The 22,409-nt window shown below is 42.9% G+C and overlaps 2 protein-coding genes across 2 annotated transcripts; both read right to left on the bottom strand.

The window, feature by feature from the left end:
* Window positions 1-373: 373 nt before the first annotated feature.
* On the bottom strand, window positions 374-15,452 carry misp3 (MISP family member 3). The gene is made up of 4 exons (XM_024143993.2): window positions 15,275-15,452; window positions 8,726-11,631; window positions 7,591-7,663; window positions 374-955 (listed from the first exon to the last, which is right to left on the bottom strand). The coding sequence occupies exons 2-4, from the start codon at window positions 11,533-11,535 to the stop codon at window positions 854-856; spliced, it is 2,985 nt and encodes a 994-aa protein (XP_023999761.2). The 5' UTR covers window positions 11,536-11,631; window positions 15,275-15,452; the 3' UTR covers window positions 374-853.
* A 102-nt stretch (window positions 15,453-15,554) lies between these two features.
* Window positions 15,555-18,036, bottom strand: LOC112077489 (uncharacterized). Its single transcript, XM_024143991.2, has 4 exons — window positions 17,677-18,036; window positions 16,901-17,139; window positions 16,119-16,234; window positions 15,555-16,071 (listed from the first exon to the last, which is right to left on the bottom strand). Exons 1-4 carry the CDS (start codon window positions 17,863-17,865, stop codon window positions 15,992-15,994), a joined length of 624 nt encoding a protein of 207 aa, XP_023999759.1. The 5' UTR covers window positions 17,866-18,036; the 3' UTR covers window positions 15,555-15,991.
* Window positions 18,037-22,409: the final 4,373 nt, after the last annotated feature.

Genomic DNA, 22,409 nt, shown 5'->3' with positions numbered 1-22,409 from the left:
TGTGTTTTAGTAGCAATCAGACACAAACATGAAAGCAGAAAGACATTGGGTTTACATGTATGTAATTGTTCATCTTGACTACTTTATGGACATCATCTTGCATAAAAACACCATCTCTGATGAATGATTATGTTAGATCGGTATCATACATTAGATTTTGCAGTATTTACTATGTGGACTGACTTGATTTGTAGTAGCTGACTGAATGTAGATTGCATTTGTTAATCACTTATTAATTACACATAATTATATCATAATGTCAACTTACATACTGTAGAAACGGCTTATCTATAGTAAATAGAAACTACGGYGAAGGAAATATTCTCCCAAAAWAGATTTATCACAAAATGTGCATTATATACATATCCATATAAATCCATGCTGAGTCATGTGCRTCAGAAGCAATKCAACGTAACCCATTTCAACRTCCTTCAACCCTCACAAAAACCGTACTGTAGAGATTCGGCCGGTCTCTTCTGGTAAAAACATCTTCCAATGACCATCCATTGGTTCCAATCTCTCCCACTGCATTCCAAAGCTCCAATTTACAGTTCAGTTCCAAAGTTCTGATATGACATTCAAARGGTTCCAAAAGTCCAGAGTTCCAARTCCKAKAACCTCTGTTTCTCCAGTGCATTTTCAGATATTCTACTTCCATGGTTGTCTGTTTCTAATTCTTCATTCCAATGATCTGGTTTCTTCCCGTTCCTTCCCCTGAGCTTTCAGCAGTAGATCAGGGCCTGTATTCATAAACCGTCTCATAATAGGAGTACTGATCTAGGGTCAAGTCCCCCATTGTCTATGTAATCTTGTTCATTATACTCTAAAAGGACAAACTGACACAAGGCCTGTCTTAGTCCTCCTCCTCCCCTCCATGGCCGTTCATGACCTGGCCGGACTCCCAGCGCTGCAGGAGAGGAGTCTTCTGTCTGGGGGTCCGCGGGCTCTGGAGGCCCTGGAAAGAAGAGAAGGTGAAAAAGAGAGTGAGTAGAAAGAGAGAGAGGGAGACAAGTGTGTGTGTGTGAGAGAGAAAGAGATTAGAGAAAAATATGAGAGAGGCAGACAACGCGAAAGAGAGTAGAAAGTGAAAAGAGAAAAAAAAGAGAAGGGGACAAGAGAGGGGAATCGAGAAAGAGTATAGGAAGATTTATCAATGACGGGGAATAGAGAGTAGAGGGAGTTCATAATGGAGTAGAGGGAGTTTATAATAGAGAGTAGAGGAGTTATAATAGAGTAGAGGGGTTTATAATAGAGAGTAAGAGGAGTTATAATGAGAGTAGAGGGAGTTATAATAGAGAGTAGAGGGAGTTATATAGAGAGTAGAGGGAGTTATAATAGAGAGTAGAGAGTTTAATAGAGAGTAGAGGGAGTTATAATAGAGAGTAGAGGGAGTTATAATAGAGAGTAGAGGGAGTATAATAGAGAGTAGAGAGAGTTTATAGAGAGTAGAGAGAGTTATAAAGAGATTAGAGGGAGTTATATAGAGAGTAGAGGGAGTTATAATAGAGATGTAGAGGAGTTATAATAGAGAGTAGAGGTAGTAAATAGAGAGTAGAGGGTTATAATAGAGAGTAGAGGGAGTTATAATAAGAGAGTAGAGAGAGTTATAAAGAGAGTAAGAGAGAGTTATAATGAGAGTAGAGGGAGTTATAATAGAGAGTAGAGGGAGTTATAATAGAGTGTAGAGGGAGTTATAATAGAGAGTAGAGGGAGTTATAATAGAGAGTAGAGGTTAATAGAGAGTAGAGGGAGTTATAATAGAGGTATAGGGAGTTATAATAGAGAGTAGAGGGAGTTATAATAGAGAGTAAGAGAGTTATAATAGAGAGTAGAGAGGAGTTATAATAGAGATTAGAGGGAGTTATATAGAGAGTAGAGGGAGTTATAAGAGAGTAGAGAGTATATAGAGAGTAGAAGAGTTATATAGAGAGTAGAGGGAGTTATAATGAGAGTAGAAGGGTAGTTTAATAGAGAGTAAGAGAGAGTTTAAAATAGAGAGTAAAGGAGAGTTATAATAGAGAGTAGAGGGAGTATTATAATAGAGAGTAAGAGGAGTTATAATGAGAGTAGAGGGATTATAATAGAGAGTAGAGAGAGTTATAATAGAGAGTAGAGAGAGTTTATAAATAGAGAGTAGAGGGGATTATAATAGAGAGTAGAGAGAGTTATAATAGAGAGTAGAGAGAGTTATAATAGAGAGATAGAGAGAGTTATAATAGAGAGTAAGAGGGAGTTATAATAGAGAGTAGAGAGAGGTTTATGAAGTAGAGGAGTTAGAGGGAGTTATAATAGAGAGTAAGAGAGTTATAATAGAGAGTAGAGGAGGTTATAATAGAGAGTAGAGGGAGTTATAATAGAGAAGTAGAGGGGTTAAATAGAGAGTAGAGGGAGTTTATAATAGAGGAGTAGGGAGTATATAATAGAGGTAGAGGAGTTATAATAGAGAGTAGAGGGGTATATAATGAGAGTAGAGGAGTAATAGAGGTAGAGGGAGTTATAATAGAGAGTAGAGGAGTTATAAAGAAGTGAGAGAGTTAATAATAGAGAGTAGAGGGGAGTTATAATAGAGAGTAGAGGGAGATTATAAATAAGAGAGTAGAGAGGTTTTATAAATGAGTAGAGGGAGTTATAATAGAGAGTAGAGGGAGTTTATAATAGAGAGTAGAGGGAGTTATAATAGAGAGTAGAGGGAGTTATAATAGAGAGTAGAGAGAGTTATAATAGAGAGTAGAGGGAGTTATAATAGAGTGAGTAGAGGGAGTTATAATAGAGAGTAGAGGGAGTTATAATAGAGAGTAGAGGGAGTATAATAGAGAGTAGAGGGAGTTATAATGAGGATAGAGGGAGTTATAATAGAGATAGAGGGAGTTATAATAGAGAGTAAGGGGAGTTATAAATGAGAAGTAGAGGGAGTTATAATAGAGAGTAGAGGGAGTTTATAATAAGAGAGTAGAGGGAAGTTATAATGAGAGAGTAGAGAGAGTTATAGATAGAGAGTAGAGGGAGTTATAATAGAGAGTAGAGGGAGTTTTAATAGAGGAGTAGAGAGAGTTATAATAGAGAGTAGAAGGGATTATAATAGAGAGTAGAGGGAGTTATAATAGAGAGTAGAGGGGTTTATAATAGAGAGTAGAGGGAGTTATAGAGAAGTAGGGGAGTTATAATAGAGAGTAGAGGGAGTTTAATAGAGAGTAGAGGGAGTTATAATAGAGGAGTAGAGGGGAGTTATAATAGAGAGTAGAGGGAGTTATATAATAGAGAGTTAGAGGGGAGAGTTATAATAGAGAGTAGAGGGAGTTTATAGAGTTATAGGAGTAGAGGGAGTTATAATAGAGAGTAGAGAGAGTTATAATAGAGAGTAGAGGGAGTTATAATAGAGAGTAGAGGGAGTTATAATAGAGAGTAGAGGGAGTTAGAAAAGAGGGGAGGATGAAAAAGGAGGATGTGAGGTCATCTCATGGATCAACATCGTTAGCACCGAGGTCATGTCAAATCTAATGTGTCACGTTGTTTGTAAACAACAGGTGTAGACTAACAGTGAAATTCTTACATATGTGTCCTTTTCCAACAATGCAGATAAAGATAAAGTAAAAAAATTAAAATCAAATTAAAATGTGAATCTATTAGACCGTAATCCATAACAATGATATGCTATTTTCAGGGCTCTGCTCTAAGTTAACAAGCATCGCTATCTTTCTCCCTCCATCCGTTATTATATAATCTTTCTTATCTGTAGTCTGTGTAGATATACACTGTAGATAACGTAGCAGGCAGAATGACTGTAGCCTGGTCCCAGATCCCTTTGTGCTTTCTTGCCAATTGAAGCCCTTTGATCATTGTCAGCACACACTGATCTGGGACCAGGCTAAAGGGACTGAATGGGGCTCAGGCTAGGGAACAGTGCTTCTAGCTGTCAGACTGGTTTACAATTATGTCAGATTTATAAAGTTGCAGTCAGCCGATGCTAATCTTGTATTCACTTYAGCTTCAGAGAGATGTGTAACCCAAGAGAGCAACCGTGGAGGAACTCAGGAGGGACTCTCTCTTTCTCTCCACTTTCGTTCTGTCTCTCTTTTGCTCTTTCTCTCTCTCTCGCTCTTTCCGTACCCAAACTCTATTCATATTTCGAATCCACTGCTCTCTCTCTCTCCTTCCCTCTCTCCCTCTTCTCTCTCTTATCTCAATTGATTAAGGAAGCTCCTTACTATCAGATGTGGTGTTATTAGCTCTGAGGGCTGAATTCACTGAGAAAATGCCACCAATGGAAAATCTACACGTGCTCTGGTGCTACGGTATATATGGCACCATACTGGGTTAAATGTTGAGTCTAATGCAGTGATAGTGTCCTGGTGTTTATGTATGAAGTATGGAGAGGACATGTTTGTTTGGGTATGTTATGGTTTCCACTACACTCTTAAAAATAAGGTGATATCTAGAACCTAAAATGGTTCTTCAGCTGTCCCCATAGGAGAACCCTTTGAAGAACCCTTTTTATTTTCAGGTAGAACACTTTTTGGTTTCACAGAGGGTTCTACATGGAACCCAAAAGGGTTCTCTCCTCTCCCTTTTTTCTAAGACTGTAGATAGCACAGCCACAAAGTCAAAATTGGGTAATATCGTAAAAAATCATGAAAACAAATGTTTATTTTTTCTTAATTTAAAGTTCGGGATAAAGTTAGCAGTGTGGTTAAAGTTCGGGATAAGGTTAGCAGTGTGGTTAAAGTTAGGGATAATGTTAGCAGTGTGGTTAACATTAGGGATAAGGTTAGCAGTGTGGTTAAAGTTCGGGATAAGGTTAGCAGTGTGGTTAAAGTTAGGGATAAGGTTAGCAGTGTGATTAAAGTTAGGGATAAGGTTAGCAGTGTGGTTAACATTTGGGATAAGGTTAGCAGTGTGGGTAAAGTTCGGGATAAAGTTAGCAGTGTGGTTAAAGTTAGGGATAAGGTTAGCAGTGTGGTTAAAGTTCGGGATAAGGTTAGCAGTGTGGTTAAAGTTAGGGATAAGGTTAGCAGTGTGGTTAAAGTGTCGGGATAGGTTAGCAGTGTGTTTTAAAGTTCGGGATAAGGTTAGGCAGTGTGAAGTTAGATAAGAGTTGTAGTCGGGATAAGGTTAAGCAGTGTGGTTAAAGTTGATAAGAGCGTGAATTGGATAAGGTTAGCAGTGTGGTAAGTCGTAGTACAGTGTGGTTAGTATAAGTGCTTGTAGTTGCAGGTGCTGTGGTTAAAGTTCGGATAGAGGTTAGCAGTGTGGTAAGTTCGGGATAAGGTTAGCAGTGTGGTTAAGTGTCAGGGATAGAGGTTAGCAGGTGTTGGTTAAAGTTAGGGATAAGGTTAGCAGTGTGGTTAAAGTTCGACATTAGCGGTTTAAAGTTGTAAGGGTTACAGTGTGGTTACAAGTTCTGGATAAGGTTACATGTGGTTAAGTTAGGGCATCAGGTTAGCAGTGTGGTTAAAGTTAGGGGATAAGGTTAGCAGTGTGTGCATTAGAGTGGGATAACGAGGTTAGCAGTGTGCGTTCAAAGTTTTAGGGATAAGGTTAGCGTTGTTATAGACTAGGTGCAGTGTGGTAACTATAGCGGATATTAGGGTTGCAAGTTGGTCTACAGTTGGATACAGGTTAGGTAGTGTGATTAATTAGTGTGCTTAACGAACGGGTTAGGCAGTGTGGTTAAAGTTCGGGATCAGAGGTTAGCAGGTAACACGTTCACGGGATTTTCTAGGTCTTAGAGGATGGTAACCTTAGGTAAGTCTGCTGATTGGGATAGTTACGGTGTAAAGTTGGAGATACTAGGCTGACTAGAGTGGTGTAAAGCGGTCATTATGAGGTTGGCATGGTTTAACACTCTCTCGGGATAAGTGCTCGTGATTCGCGCGCGAGTGGTGTGAGTTGTGGTTAATGGCATTTGGGATTAGGTTAGCAGTGTGGTTAAATTAGGGATAAGTTAGCAGTGTGGTTAAAGTTAGGATAAGGTTAGCAGTGTGGGTGTTAAAATCGGGATAAGGTTAGCAGTGTGGTTAAAGTTGGGATAGGTTAGCAGTGTGGTTAAGTTATGGGATAAGGTTAGCAGTGTGGTTAACATTTGGGATAAGTTAGCATGTGTGGTTAAAGTTAGGGATAAGGTTAGCAGTGTGGTTAAAGTTAAGGATAAGGTTAGCAGTGTGGTTAAAGTGTCGGATAAGGTTTAGCGGTGTGGTTAAAAGTTCGGGATAGGGTTAGCAGTGTGGTTAAAGTTCGGGATAAGGTTAAGCAGTGTGGTAAAGTTGGGACAGGGTTAGCAGTGTGGTTTAAAGTTAGGGATAAGGTTAGCAGTGTGGTTAAGTTAGGGATAAGGTTAGCAGTGTGGTTAAGTTCGGGATAGGTTAGCAGTGTGGTTAAAGTTCGGGATAAGGTTAGCAGTGTGGTTAACATTTGGGATAAGGTTAGCATGGTTGTTTTGGTTTGGGTTGGGGGGATGGTCGTGTGGTTAAGTTTCGGGATAAGGTTAGCAGTGTGGTTAAATTTGGGATAGGTTAGCAGTGTGGTTAAAGTTGGATAAGGTTAGCAGTGTGGTTAACATTTGGGAATAAGGTTTAGCAGTGGGTTAAATTCGGGATAAGGTTAGCAGTTGGGTTAAGTTCGGGATAAGGGTTAGGCAGTGTGGTTAAAGTTCGGGATAAGGTTAGCAGTGTGGTTAAAGTTCGGGAAAGGTTAGCAGTGTGGTTAAAGTTCGGGATAGGGTTAGCAGTGTGGTTAAAGTTCGGGTAAGGTTAGCAGTGTGGTTAAAGTTGGGATAAGGTTAGCAGTGTGGTTAAAGTTAGGGATAAGGTTAGCATTGTGGTTAAAGTTTGGGATAGGGTTAGCAGTGTGGTAAAGTTGGGATAGAGGTTAAACAGTGTGGTTAAGTTAGGGATAAGGTTAGCAGTGTTGGTTAAGGTTAGGATAGGTTAGCAGTGGTTAAAGTTCGGGATAGGGTTAGCAGTGTGTTAAAGTTAGGATAAGGTTAGCAGTGTGGTTAAAGTTAGGGATAAGGTTAGCAGTGTGGTTAAAGTTAGGATAAGGTTGGGGTTAGGTTTAAAATATAATTTTAAGAAGAAATAGGCAGTGTTTATGGCTTTGTGGCTGTGATAACTAGTGACGACCGTATGTTAGGGCCAGGTGGTTTTACTGACCTTGTGACTTAACCAGGAAATCAACTTTGAGCCCCCAGTGTTTCTTCCGGTGCAACATGATATAACAGAGCGCTCGTCATGATATAAACTAAGAGCGCTCGTCATGATATAAACTAAGAGGCTCGTCAAGAATAAACTAAGAGCGCTCGTCATGATATAAACTAAGAGCGCTCGTCATGATATAAACTAAGAGCGCTCGTCATGAATAAACTAAGAGCGCTCGTCATGATATAAACTAAGAGGCTCGTCATGATATAAACTAAGAGCGCTCGTCATGATATAAACTAAGAGCGCTCGTCATGAATATAAACTAAGAGCGCTCGTCATGATATAAACTAAGAGCGCTCGTCAAAGCGTATGATTAAGCCCCGACGTTTTACCTACTCAGGAAAACTCCTGGGCCTATATAGATTATGTTTGGTGATGGAAGGATATAACATACCTCTGATTGGCTATCTGGATACCCATCTGTCTGTGTGGAGGCCACATGCCCAGCTTCCCAAGAGACTGTCGCGCTGGAGAGAGTGGGAGGAAGAGAGGAAATTATAGTTACATAATGATCTATCATTTATAATAAAACTATAATTTCTCAGACACGGTGTCACAGAGGAGTCTTGTGGGTAATTAGCACACCCTAACCCTGGCGTCCCTCTATTCAGTACTGTACCCAGATGAGCCAGGCCTGTCCCTGTCTGTCTGGCAGCTACTGTGGGCCTACCACTGACAACATACACAATACGCCCAGCTTGCCTTGGCACAGCACATCGTAATAACACTGGTACTAATTATTACTGTGATAACAGCTTTATTTGACAAGCATTTTTCATACTGGTCACATCACTAAACACTTTGAATGATTTCCAAGGGTGATTTACGCTCTGAAATGTATAGCCATTAGATTGTATTAGTTAGTTACATATTCATTCATGTTAAACATCCCATAGTGTCTACCAACTCCCAGAATCCAAAGTTGCCTCACAAGCATATATTCTAGGCTGGGTTCTACAATTCATCTTGGGAAAATATTTCTAAAGATGCTTTGTGTTTTGCTGACACAATGAAGGGTCAAGACATGAGTCAGTGATTTTCACTTTCATATATTTTCACTCACTTTTGATCCGGCAGTTAATTGTACAGAAGATCCCAACTTTAGTTTAGTTAGTTACCCAGTAGTGTATCATTCAGCCTGTTGGCAAGGGTTGCTTACCAAACGGCACRCACCCTATTCCGTGCACTACTTTGGCACCCTATTCCCTATTTAGTGCACTACTTWTGACCAGAGCCCTGGTCAACAGTAGTGCACTATTTAGGGAATAGGGTACAATTTGGGATGCACACAAAGACTGTGATCTCTGGAGCAGAACTCCTGATGACAGTGAGAATGTTGTGTTAGATGTTTGATGATGTAACACTACCTGACCCAATGGGAGATGAAATAATATCCTCACTGAACTATTACATTGTCTTTTCATCATATCTCCTGACACACACACACACACACACACACACACACACACACACCACAACACGGCATCACACTACACACACAACACACACACAAGCTATATCACTAACACTTGTTGGTGTTGCAGGAGGTGTCCGCGATGATGGGGGTGACAGATAGTTCAGGGGTCGCCAGTCCGTTCTGTAGAAGTAGAGGTGGAGGAGGAGGAGAAGTGGGACTCTGTACCTCCCTACTGGCTGGCCTCCCCCCTCCTCCTCCTCCTCCTCCCCCGTACAGACTGCTCCTCTGCCTCCGCAGCTCCTTCTCTCTCTCCCTGGCTTCCCGGATATCCTGCTCCACCTTGTCCTGAGACACCGATGAGGAGCGCAGCTTGAAGAAGGGGTTCTCCTTTGGAACCTCCTCCTCCTCCTCCTCCTCCTCCTGATCCATCCTCCCTCCATCCTCATCCCTCCAAAAAACCCTTCTCTCTTCTCCGCTGAGTGCACTGGTTGAGGAGTATATGGAAGCGGAGTCGACCACGGTGAGGCCCTGTGTCTCGGTGAGCGTGCCCGTACTGTGGGAGTGCCTGAGGGGCTTGGAGACGTGGTGGACGTGGGCCGGAGCGGGAAGAACCAGGTGGTGGTGGTTATCCAGGATGATGATCTGGCCCCCGGTGCTCTCGGAGAGAGTGGGGCCCCGGGGGACAGGGGCCCCATGAGGGGTGTAGGTGATGCCTTTAGMTGTTCCAGAGGGGCTCTGGGACATCAGCTCCAGGCTACTACGTCTTCTCTCCCCAAACGAGCCTCCGACAAAGGACACAGATGAAGCGTCGTTCCCCTGGATCTCCAGGGTGGAGAGGTCACTCGCCGAAGCCCAGGAGGGTGCCTTGCTCTGGGACAATATCATCAAGGATGTCTCCTTGGGCTCCTGGAAAGCTTCAAATAACTTCTTCCTTTCCTTGAGCTGGCGTACTGTCCCCTTGTCATAGGAACCTCTAACTTTCCCTAGTTGAACCAGGACCTGTTCCCTCTGGGTCTCTACACTGATCTCCTTCTGCATCTTCTTCCCCGCAAACTGACGGTCCTTCCCCCCCTGGCTCTTGTCCAATTTGGAAGGCAGGGTCTCAGTCAAGACTGACTTCCTTAGGGGGATGTCCACATATTCCTGGGTGGGCGGCTTGTTGTGGAGGCCCCTGGATCTCCTGAGGGACTGCTCACGCTGCACTGCCCGACGGATCTCCCTCTCGATGGGGGTCTCGTCGGCAGGAGGAGAGGTGAGGGTGGAGGTGGTGGTTTGGAGCTCCACGGTACTACCAGGGGAGAAGTCGGCAGATACGCCGCTGTCACTCTGGCTGTCATCGAACAAGTCCCCTCCCAACTTCATCTTGGAAGCTTTGCTGTGACTGTCTCTCGACATCAACAACCCAGGGTTTGTCCTCTTTTCTTCGCTCRGTTTCACTCTTTTCTTCCTGTCTGCCTCGCCCGCTGCGCCAAGTCCACTCGCTCTATGCCCTCTCTCTCCACRTGTTTGCCTGTTGTCTCCCTCCCTCTTTCCCTCCTCTCTCTCTCCACCCGCCTGCTCTTTCACTACAACACAGCCAGAGCCAAGGAGATCTGCCTTGACCTGATTAGCTGGCTCCTTGGCGACCGTCGCCAGGGGCGGAGCCGGAGTTGCTCCCTTGAACACCTGTTGTGCTGCCACTTCCTGGTTACTATGATGCGTCAGGGCAGCAGTGACATTTRGTAACAACTGCTCCCCCTGCTGTTTATSTGGTGTAACTACACCRYGGGGCTGAGCCAGGTCTACTAGGTGGCTASAAGAGGAGGATCTAGAGGAGTTGGATTGGTCAGGCTGAGGGGCTTTGCTTCTGGTACTGTCCAGCCTAACCCACTGCCTCCGGGCTGAGCTGATGTCTAAAGGCTTGGAGTCAACACTCWGGTTCTCCTCTCCATCACCGGCAWAAGCTGATTCAGGGTTTTCTGGGGACTCAGAGAATATGTCATCGGAACTCTCTCTTTTTAGTGGAGAGTGGGTGGTAGTGCTAGTTTCAGCAGCCTTCATAGTATCATGGTTGTTATTGTCTGACATTGTCTTCTCTCTGTCACTACTGATTGGGCACTCACTAACCTCTTGCTTGTCAGCTARCTGCTCTGTAGCACACACCGTCTCTGACAGCCCCTGCTCAAGTTCACTACTAGCTGAACACTCTGTATTCAACTCCAACCGCACAGCGCCATTTTCCATCATCTCAACAGACTGAAACTCCTCTACTTTGTCTTTCTTGYCACCATCTTCTTCTTCTTTGTCTTCCTCCACAACGTCATCAAGGTGAGATCTCGAGGGCCACTCCTGGCTACCCTGGCTGTCAGATGACGACATTTCCTCCTCTACAGGGTTAGAGATCACCTCCACCTTACCATCACTGATACAGTCAATGGTCTCCTCTTCTTCTTCTTCCTCCTCCAATGGATATGTCTGAGTCTCTGGAGCGCCCTCTGCAGGTGAGGCTTGGTCAGTGCAGGCAAGAGGTGACCGAAAAGCAACGGCATCTTCCATCTCACAGTGATTGTCATCTATCATTTTAAGGTCTTGTTCCAATTCACTATCACCCACCTGGATTCTACTACTAGGCACCTGATTTACCCCAGAAAGTGCCTCCTGCTCCATTTTAGGAACCACTCCTGCCATTTTGTTTGTTGAGTCTGTAAGGTTCTCACTTGAGGGAGACACTTGAGGTCTAGGCTCTGGAGCATCTGGAGATTCCGACSCCAGGTCTTCTGACTTTGCCCTGGGTGCCTGTTTGACCAACGGGTGAGGAGGGATAGTGTCCTGGGCCAGAGTGGGGTCCATTTCGCCCTCCTCCGTCCACCAAACCTCGCTGGCCCACTCGTCCAATGCTTCGGCTGGGCTCTGTCGGTTGGCCACCGGCTCCATTGTTTCCATGATGAGACGGGTAGACTGCCATTGGCTGTCTCTGTTGACTTGAAATAACAGTCTGGACTAGAACAGTTTGTAACAGTCAGTCTTCAGCAGGTCAGTCTGGGAGAAAGAGGACAGAGAAATGGAACGATTAGTGGAGTTGAACGAAAAACAACACATGGCGTGGACACCCATTTTCAGACCAATTTTCAGATCTATTTTCTATCCTCTAGGCTACAAACGCTTAAAGTAAAATACTGTTGTATAATGTCATTCATACTGTTTTCATACTCCTTACTGTTTGACACACCATTCACTCTGTGTTGTAAAGCTAAATGGTTCATACACCTGTTATAATGCTAACCAATTGTTGTTGTTAATGCATTGCAGAATGGTTATGGTATTGTATTGCATTGTGTTAGTCTTTGGCAATGAGGTAAAAAATTACTACTACACACACGCTTCTCCTCCACTGCAGTAGGCTGACGACTCAAACTGAATTCCTCCGCTGTTTTATAGTTCGCTGCATACTTCAGGAGGAGAAGAAACGTTCATGGGCGTGGCGTTTGTTTGGAGCATATGGTTGGCTAGCCAGGCAACCTTTGCAGTGCAACTTGGAAAGTTTTCTGCTGAGTGGGTCAATCTTTAATGTGCTTAACCACCTCAGAGCAAGAGGCTCAGCAATGCTCTCTCCTCACACATGCATGCGAGTGTTGTACACCAGCTGAGTGAGCAGAACAATGGGTCTGTTACTTTGTCCTCATTATTGCCATGGCACCCATGGTACCTCTCTCTCTTCCCTTTCAAATAACTTGAATAGGTTCATTTACACTCCAAAACAGTCTCACTTTCAATTGATCACTTAAGCCCAAAACCCACTATTGAATCTTTTTCTCCCATCCTTACTTTCATCAACACTTTCTCTCTAGCCATCTCATTTATCCCTCTCTCTAGCCATCTCATTTATCCTTTCTCTCTAGCCATCTCATTTATCCCCTTTCTCTCTAGCCATCTCATTTTTATCCCTTTCTCTCTAGCCATCTCATTTATCCCTTTCTCTCTAGCCATCTCATTTATCCCCTTTCTCTCTAGCCATCTCATTTATCCCCTTTCTTCTACATCTCATTTATCCCTTTCTCTCTAGCCATCTCATTTATCCCCTTCTCTCATCTCATCGTCTAGCCATCTCATTTATCCCCTTTCTCTCTAGCCATCTCATTTATCCCCTTTCTCTCTAGCCATCTCATTTATCCCCTTCTCTCACAGTCAACTTCTCTCTAGCCATCTCATTTATTCCCTTTCTCTCCAGTCACACTTTCTCTCTAGCCATTCATTTATCCCCTTCTCTCACAGTCACACTTCTTTCTAGCCATCTCATTTATCCCCTTTCTCTCTAGCCATCTCATTTACCCCTTTCTCTCTAGCCATCTCATTTATCCCCTTCTCTCCTCACTTCTCTTCTAGCCATCTCATTTATCCCTTTCTCCACAGTCCACTTTCTCTCTAGCCATCTCAATTTATCCCCTTCTCTCACATCCCACACTTTCTCTCTAGCCATCTCATTTATCCTTCTCTCACAGTCACACTTTCTCTCTAGCCATTCTCATTTATCCCCCTTTCTCTCACAGTCACACTTTCTTCTCTAGCCATCTTATTATCTCCCTTCTCCAGTCACATTTCTCTCTAGCCATTCATTTATTCCCTTCTCTCACAGTCACACTTTCTCTCTAGCATCTATTTATCCCCCTTCTCTCTCACAGTCACACTTTCTCTCTAGCATCTAATTTTGTCCCCCTTCTCTTTCACATTCACACTTTCTCTCTAGTATCTCATTTCCCCCTTCTCTCTCACAGTCACACTTTCTCTCTAGCCATTTCTACGCTCCCCTTCTCTCTCTGCCTGGTTACTCAGGTCCCATTTCTAGCACCAGACGACAAAAAAGATTCCACATCCATCCCCCTCTGCTTCCTCTTCCTGCTAAACCATTCACAGTGTGATTCACGTACTGTGGGTTTTAACACAACAGAACAGACAGACTCGCACACACACACACACAGTGCCCTGGGTTTTGGCACGCGCTGTAAGGAATCATTAGCAGAGGCATGTGGGACAGAACAGAGAGGACTGGGGGTGAACCAATGGGATGAACAGTAGATCTGGGACAGTACGACAGTGTGCAGCGGTCCTGGCCTGGCATACTGCACATTACATTCAGAAAACAATGCTATGTCCTYACCTGGACATGATTACATTCACATAACAATGCCCTGTTAGAGCGGACAAGCCTGGACACCTTCACTATGAATGGAGGAACATGYGATAGGACATGGGGTGATTGGTTTATAACTGGCCATAGGGGCCTGCCCTGCAGGCTATTCATTGGTGGGAAAATGTTGTGGATAGAGCTAGAATATCAAGATTGGACATGCACCTTTTTACAGATAAATTATATTGTGACAGACAAGGCTGTCCCCTCTAACCATTACATTTCTATCTTCAAAGTAGATCACACTTTTTACAACATATATGAATATTGGAAACGTGCAAGTCAACCACAAAGGTAGTGTACATTGGGACGCAGCCTGACTTCGATTCCAACAGTGAATACATTTCAAATTGATATGTAACTGGGTGTTCCTCCACTTGAGAGAAGAACAGGTCCTTGGGCTATGAAAGAGGAGGGACACACACACACACGAAAATGATGTTTCGCCACAGTAGGGAGGAGTAAACATTTAACTATTGTGAGAAAGAAAGCTCTTTAAATCCCTATTTAGGAACACACACACACACACAGACAGACAGTCTTGTTTAACTAACCTTGTGGGGACACACAATTGATTCCCATTCAAAATCCTATTTTCCCTAAACCCTGACTCGAACGTTAACCCTAACTTTAACCCCAAAACCTAACCTTAACCCTAACACTAATTCTTTCCTTAACCCTAAACGGCTAGAAATAGCCTTTTTTCTTGTGGGGACTGACAAAATGTTCCCAGTTGGTCAGATTTTTTTGCTGTTTACTCTTCGTGTGGGGCAGCTCTAGCAGGGCAGAAATCTGACTTGTTGGAAWGGTGGAATCCTATGACGGTGCCATSTTMAAWGTCACTGAGCTCTTCAGTAAGGCCATTCTACTGCCAATGTTTGTCTATGGASATTGCATGGCGGTGTGCTCGATTTTACACAACTGTCAGCAACGGGTGTGACTGAACTCACGAATTCACTAATTCAAAGGGGTGTCCACATACTTTTGTGTATATATAGTGCATTTTACAGGGAGCACAACGCTAACCTCCAATGGGACTGTCTCGGGATATTCCCATGTGCCGTGGGGTAACAGGGAGTTGGGAAAGATGCAGATTAGTGGGATATAATATAATAGGATAATATTTCTCCTCATCAGCAATGAGGCTAAACTTTATCAAAGGAGCTGCAGGAAATGTGATCATCATTAAATATACATTTCCCACAGGYGGTATTGCATATAAACTTCATATTTTCTTTTATGGGTGGCAATTATTTTACATGAACAACTAGTGGTATGTAAAATATGTTTTCCATGTAATAAACATTGAATAAAGACATTAAACCAACAGCATATTACAAATGAGATCTGTAACAGGAATTTATAATCTGATAAAGCTAACCTTCTCCACACAAGGACTACACTGTACCAGTACAATGGTTACATACAGTGCACGGCACACACTGTGACATCACTTTAAAGGAGCCCCTCATTACCTAGTAAGTTTATGGCACCTACCTGTTGATATAGTATCGTCTGTGCTGGTGACGCCACTGGACTGGAACGTTTCTGATCTACAGGGGACCTTCTTCTTCTTGTTGTGGAATTTGGGACGTCAATCCTAAAGGTACGCCATGTCTAATCAGAACCTAAAGTATGACCAAGTACCCAATAGTTCTGAAAGTAGGTTACTCTCTCCCTGGCCCTGTCCCTGTCCATACTCACACCCACATTTCCCCCCTTGCTTGTGCACGCCCCCATCTGCAGAAACACTCTCTCACTCACAAATTACAAATCGTTCACTGTTCCATCCAGTTTAATCTGAGATTTAACAGTATGAGCACTTTAATGCATGGACAAATGAGGTTATGCCAAATTATACAAAAGTAATCCAATTAAAAAAATACTTTTCTTTCCCATTGTGCATAGAGTTTGGAGCGGTCCTAATGATGTCCCGACATTCCTGCTGGATCCCACTGTCTCTGCGAATTAGCTTAAGCTCTTGGACATTAAATCACTCTGTGAACGTAATTAAATCTGTCAAAGAAGCCAAGAAGACAGAATAATATGACAAATCGTGCATCTTTTTTTCAAAATTCTACAGGTCATCGACAAACAGTAAACACAGAAATGTTGTATTACAAAACCGATGACAGAAACGGTGTCTACGTCTCCCTCACGGCCCCCACTCTCTGATCACACTGATCGAGCTTCGTCTTCTTCTTCTCCTTCTCCTCACTTTTTCCAGATGAGCTGATGGAAACCACAGAGGGCATTCCCCGGCTCCATCACCACTGGCGGAGGCAGCCCCATACCTGTCTCTTATACACATCTAGATGTGTATAAGAGACAGGCCCCATACACTCCACCTGTTTCCTGAACTCCTCCATCTCCTCTTCCTCCACCTCTCTCCCACCCTCCACGTTCCTCAGCAGGTACAGGTCCGTGGACTCCCTCCTCCTGGAGCTCACCTCCCACCTAAAAAATAATTATACTTTACTGTTGTACTTTTCTTTCTTGAACTCACACCAGCACTTATTTTTCTTCCTGTCACTGGTTTAGCTGATAGAGCAGGCGTATTCAACTCTTACCCTACGAGATCCAGAGCCTGCTGGTTCTTCTGTTCTACCTGATCATTAATTGCACCCACCTGGTGTGCCAAGTCTAAARCAGTCCCTGATTAGAGGTCCAGAGTTGAGTTTGAGGCTGATAGAGGCTATCCARTGGGCACACACTGGTTGAATCAATGTTGCTTCCACGTCATTTCAGTGAAATGACTTCTGTGCCCAGTGGGCGTTTTGAAGAACGGTTCACTTGCAGTGATTGTAATGCAGTATGTGGTTGTTTTTACCTACCTGACCTTAGTTGAATAGCCTACACCGGTGTTTCTCAACTCCGGTCCTAATCTACCCCCAACAGTACACATTCTTGTTGTAGCCCTGGGCAACCACGCCTGATTCAACTTGTCAAGGCCTTGGTGCTTAGTTGACTAGTASAATCAGGRGTGTTTGTGTGGATCTACAACAGAAAGGGGGTACACCTGGACCAGAYTTGAAAAACACTGGAGTACCCCCTAACAGTAAGTTGTTCTGGATAAGAYTGTCTGCTAAATGGCTCAAATGTACAATTCTATAAATGACCCACTTCATCACCAGACAGTCTGGGCAGGAGGTCTCCAGGAAGACCCCAGTGAGGTTGAATCGGCCCCCCACGTCGAACTGGAAGGTGCTGTTGTCGTTGATGAGTGAGATATTGTAGGTTCGATACTCGCATCGGCTGCCGAAACGGTTAGTCTGGGTGTAGTGGACGGTTGTGGTGGTGTTGGAGTTCTGGGTGGTGTTGGGGGTAGAGGGTGAAAACTCCATGGTGATGCCGTCTCTGGTCTGTGAGAGAGATGAGTTGTGATTATTATTCATTTTCATACAGAAACCACWATAGAAACAATAGAAACAATCATTACAACATACAGAATTGTCACAGAACYATTACCGGTACAATGCATGTGGAAAGGCAGGTGAAATGTAGRCTAGTTGACAAGTGTGCTAAAAAGCCATTTYAAGGGGGCAATCTGCAGTTGTTACATCCATTTTTGGACTTAAACATTTATGATATGTACCCATTYATTCTTGAAGAATATAACTTATAAATGCCTCYTGAGCTTAGTTCAACTGTCATACCCCATACAGAACCCCAAATATAAGCTTGRTTTAATCCAATGTTTTGTAAACATTGTAAATYRCTCAAAACATGCTTAAAACTATAKATGTGATATCTTGGATGGTCAGTCTTTGCATCCATAGCTCTGRCTATGAATTTGAGAGTGGTTKCATTTCTCCAGYCCTATCCCTTGTTTTAACTTTGGACCAGGGTCCGTATAGGGTTCTAGGGAATAGGGTGCKACATAGTGGATAGGGTGCTACCTTGAGATTCTCCAGGGATGCAGGGTGGCTCAGGCTGCCTGCGACGAGGGCCCATTTCCTCAAGAGCTGCTGGTCTAGTCGTGGTGGATCCATGGGCTTAAGGAGGTCCTCACAGGTTAGAGCTGCAGCAGGAGCTGATTGGCTAAAAGACAGGAAGTACAGGAGAGTCGTGGCACATYGAGCGAACATGGCTTCAGTGTCTAGGTCTCACTATATCTATGCACCAGTATATCTATCTACTGTGGGTCTATCTATAGCTATAGTATCTACAATATGTATCACTATATCTATCTTATATATTTATATGTATCACTATATCTACAGCATCTATCTACTGTATGTCTATGTGTCATTGATGTGTCTGTGTGTATGGAACACTGGTGCTGGGATAGAGGGGTCCAGTCTTATAGCTCTGCTATGGTACAATGTTCAARGTCAGAAAGTTCCACAGTTGCAGAGTACCAGTAAACTGGCACTTTTCCAAGGRAATTCCAAGGTTGCGAAATAAAAACMATACTTTTTGTTAATCTATGTTCTGTGCTTATCTGGTGAAAAGTTGCGTGCTTTTATCTGAGACATTATTCCATAGAGTCAAACATGAAACAATCCAGAAGTCTCATTTACATGTACGTCTAGTGTTCTCCTAATTCTTCTGGGATTCTCCTAGTTTTTCTGCAGACATAGTGTATCAATTGTGTTATTGACTGTACGTTTGTATATCCCATGTGTAACTCTGTTTTGCTTTATCTTGGCCAGGTCGCAGTTGTAAATGAGAACTTGTTCTCAACTAGCCTACCTGGTTAAATAAAGGTGATTTATTTTTAATTGCTCTGGTACAGTACACAGTGCAATTTACCTTTTGTATGTTCAGAGCACTGGTGTGGCTTAGTGTTGTCCCGCAACTAGGCATTTATTTAACAATTAACAACTTTTACTTTCATGTATACAAATGCCTAGTTGTGGAAAGAACCGTTCCGGAAATTGGAACACCCTGGATAAAAAAAGGTTTTGTATTGTTCGTAGAGATTATGCCTTTGTGGACAAGAAAAGTTTGGCTTGTAAAACCCTAATGTTTAGGGTTGGTTGATTTTCCCGATTGACTGATGTCTTAAAGTAATGATGGTCTGTCGTTTCTCTTTGCTTATTTGAGCTGTTCTTGCCATAATATGGACTTGGTATTTTACCAAATATTGCTATCTTCTGTATACCACCCCTACCTTGTCAAAGCACAACTGATTGGCTCAAACGTATTAAGAAGAAAATACATTTCACAAATTAACAACGCACACCTGTTAATTGAAATGCATTCCAGGTGACTACTTCATGAAGCTGGTTTAGAGAATTCCAAGAGTGTGCAAAGCTGTCATCAAGGCTAAGGGTGGCTACTTTTAAAGAATCTAAAATATATTTTGATTTGTTTAACAATTTTTGGTTACTACATGATTCCATATGTGTTATTTCATAGTTTTAATGTCTTCACTATTATTCTACAATGTAGGAAACAGTAAAAATAAAGAAAAACCCTTGAATGAGTAGGTGTGTGCAAGTTTTTGACTGGTACTGTACTTCAAAATACACACTATACAAATATTTTAAAACACCTAAATATTCTTAAAACGTGACAACATTCTATCAAAAATATTTTGGGGGGTAATATTTAGGTTTCTAACACCACAGCAGATGAATCTGATGCGTAGGCTAAAAGTGATGCCCGGCAGCGTTCTCTACAACATGGTTTCCCAACCCTCTCCTCTCCCCCCAGACGTTTCACATTTTTGTTTTAACCCTAAACTGGCACACCTGATTCAAATAGTCAACACCCAAAACGAGTTACTGTAAAACTGCAGGTGTTAATTCCTTAACARRGAGAAAGTGTAACGGCYTCAACTCTTAACAAAGTCTTCATTTAGCTCTGAATAGTGTGGACCCTATAGACTCTGGAAAAGTGTTAAACTGAACACTCAGAGTTGATTCAACGCTGAAGAATTTGCTGTGAACATTCCTACTGGATTCCACTSTCTCTGTGAATTAACTGAAGCTCTTGTACTTTAATTAATGAATGCCATTAAATCTTTTAAAGAAGCCAAGAAGACAGAATGATATGATAAATCATTCAGTACAGTACAATCATACAGTACATCGACAAACAGTACATACAGAACTGCTATATTACAAAACAGAACACGTGTCTCTACATCTCTCTTTCTCTCCCAGAATCTATACTTTTATCACATTGATGGGTCTTCTTCTACCCGTCTTAAGAGGGTAGGGAATCAGGGACGATAGGAATGAGGGAGAGGGATTTCCCAAGCTACACCAGCACTGGCGGCGGGAAGCCCCAGGCACTKCACATGTTTCCTGAACTCCTCCATCTCCTCTTCCTCCACCTCTCTCCCGTCCCGCCCTCCACCTTCCTCAGCWAYTARAGGTCCGTGGYCTCCCTTATTACGGAGCTCACCTTGTATTGAAAAGGAGATAATAACCTCACACTCAACGTCAACAAAACAAAGGAGATGATCGTGGACTTCAGGAAACAGCAGAGGGAGCACCCCCCTATCCACATCGACTGGCCGAGAAGTAGTGGAAAGGGTAGTAAGTTTTAAGTTCCTCGGTTACACATCACGGACAAACTGAATTGGTCCACCCACACAGACAGCGTGGTGAAGAAGGCGCAGCAGCGCATCTTCAACCTCAGGAGGCTGAAGAAATTCGGCTTGTCACCAAAAGCACTCACAAACTTCTACAGATGCACAATCGAGAGCATCCTGTCGGGCTGTATCACCACCTGGTACGGCAACTGCTCCGCCCACAACCGTAAGGCTCTCCAGAGGGTAGTGAGGTCTGCACAACGCATCACCGGGGGCAAACTACCTGCCCTCCAGGACACCTACACCACCCGATGTCACAGGAAGGCCATAAAGATCATCAAGGACAACAACCACCCGAGCCACTGCCAGTTCACTCCGCTATCATCCAGAAGACGAGGTCAGTACAGGTGCATCAAAGCAGGGACCGAGAGACTGAAAAAACAGCTTCTATCTCAAGGCCATCAGACTGTTAAACACCACCACTAACATTTAGTGGCCGCTGCCAACATACTGACTCAACTCCAGCCACTTTAATAATGGGAATTGATGGAAATTTATGTAAAAATGTATCACTAGCCACTTTAAACAATGCCACTTAATATAATGTTTACATACCCTACATTACTGATCTCATATGTATATGTATATACTGTACTCTATATCATCTACTGCATCTTGCCATCTTTATGTAATACATGTATCACTAGCCACTTTAAACTATGCCACTTTATGTTTACATACCCTACATTACTCATTCATATGTATATACTGTTCTCTATACCATCTACTGCATCTTGCCTATGCCGTTCTGTACCATCACTCATTCATATATCTTTATGTACATATTCTTTATCCCTTTACACTTGTGTGTATAAGGTAGTAGTTTTGGAATGTTTTAGGTTAGATTACTCGTTGGTTATTACTGCATTGTCGGAACTAGAAGCACAAGCATTTCGCTACAATCGCATTAACATCTGCTAACCATGTGTAATGTGACAAATAAAATTTGATTTGATTTGAGATGAGATACCATTATGTTAGCTTGAAGAACATCTTTAATAAGACCAAACAGGTTTATGTTACACAGAGCATTATGGGTACTGTAGCTAATCATGCTACCCACCTCATCACCAGCAATCTGGCAGGAGGTCTCCAGGGAGACCCCAGTGATGTTCCAAAAGCCCCTCATGTCTAACTGGAAGGTGCTGTTGCCGTTGACGATGGAGATGCTGTTGGGTATATACAGTACTTGCACCAGCCGCCATGCCGGTCAGCCTGAGGGTAGTGGACGGTGTGGTGGTGTGGGGTTCTGGTGTTGGTAGCAGATGTAAACTCCATGGTGACTGTCTTTTCTCTGAGAGAAGAGATGTGGTTATTATTTGTTTCATACAGCAGCCACAAAAAACATTAGAAACAATCACAGTGTAAAAAAACTATCAAAACACAATTACAATGAATAATGGGCAATGACAAGTAAAACGTAGCCTAGTAGACATGTCATTTATTTGTATTATTAACCCAAAATGGCACCCTATTCCTATATAAAGCTTTACTTTAGACCAGGGTCAAAAGCAGTGCTCTACATACAATAGGGTGCTACCTTGAGAGTGAACATGTTTGAGTAATACCAGGGTGGCTCACACTGTCTGCGACGAAGGCCCATCTTCCCAAAGCTGCTGTCTAGTCGTGGTGGATCCATGGCTTAAGGAGTCCTCACAGGTTAGAGCTGCAGCAGGAGCTGATTGGCTCGAACACAGGAGCAGAGGAGAGCTGTGCATATAGAGCGAACATGGCTTCAGTATCTAGGTTTCACTATATCTATGCACCATATCTATCTACTGTGGGTCTAGCTACAGTACACATCTATCATATCTACAATATGTATCACTATATTTATCTTATATTTCTATATTAACAGTATCTATCTACTGTATTTCTATACTTCATTGATGTGTCTGTGTGTATAGAACACTGGTGCTGGGAGAGGGGTCCCGTCATAGCTCTGCTGTCCTGCTATGGTAAAATGTTCCTCAAATGTCAGAAAGTTGCACAGAGTGCCAGGCAAATGACCCTTTTCTATGGCAAATTCCAGGATTGCAAAATAAAAAAAGCTTTTTTTTAATGCTCATCTCATGTTCAGTTGTG

The sequence above is a fragment of the Salvelinus sp. IW2-2015 genome, unplaced genomic scaffold, assembly GCF_002910315.2.
Source record: "Salvelinus sp. IW2-2015 unplaced genomic scaffold, ASM291031v2 Un_scaffold4620, whole genome shotgun sequence".
NCBI classification, from domain to species: domain Eukaryota; kingdom Metazoa; phylum Chordata; class Actinopteri; order Salmoniformes; family Salmonidae; genus Salvelinus; species Salvelinus sp. IW2-2015.
The sequence above is the reverse complement of the archived record's forward strand: the minus strand, read 5'-3'. Positions and strand labels throughout refer to the sequence as shown.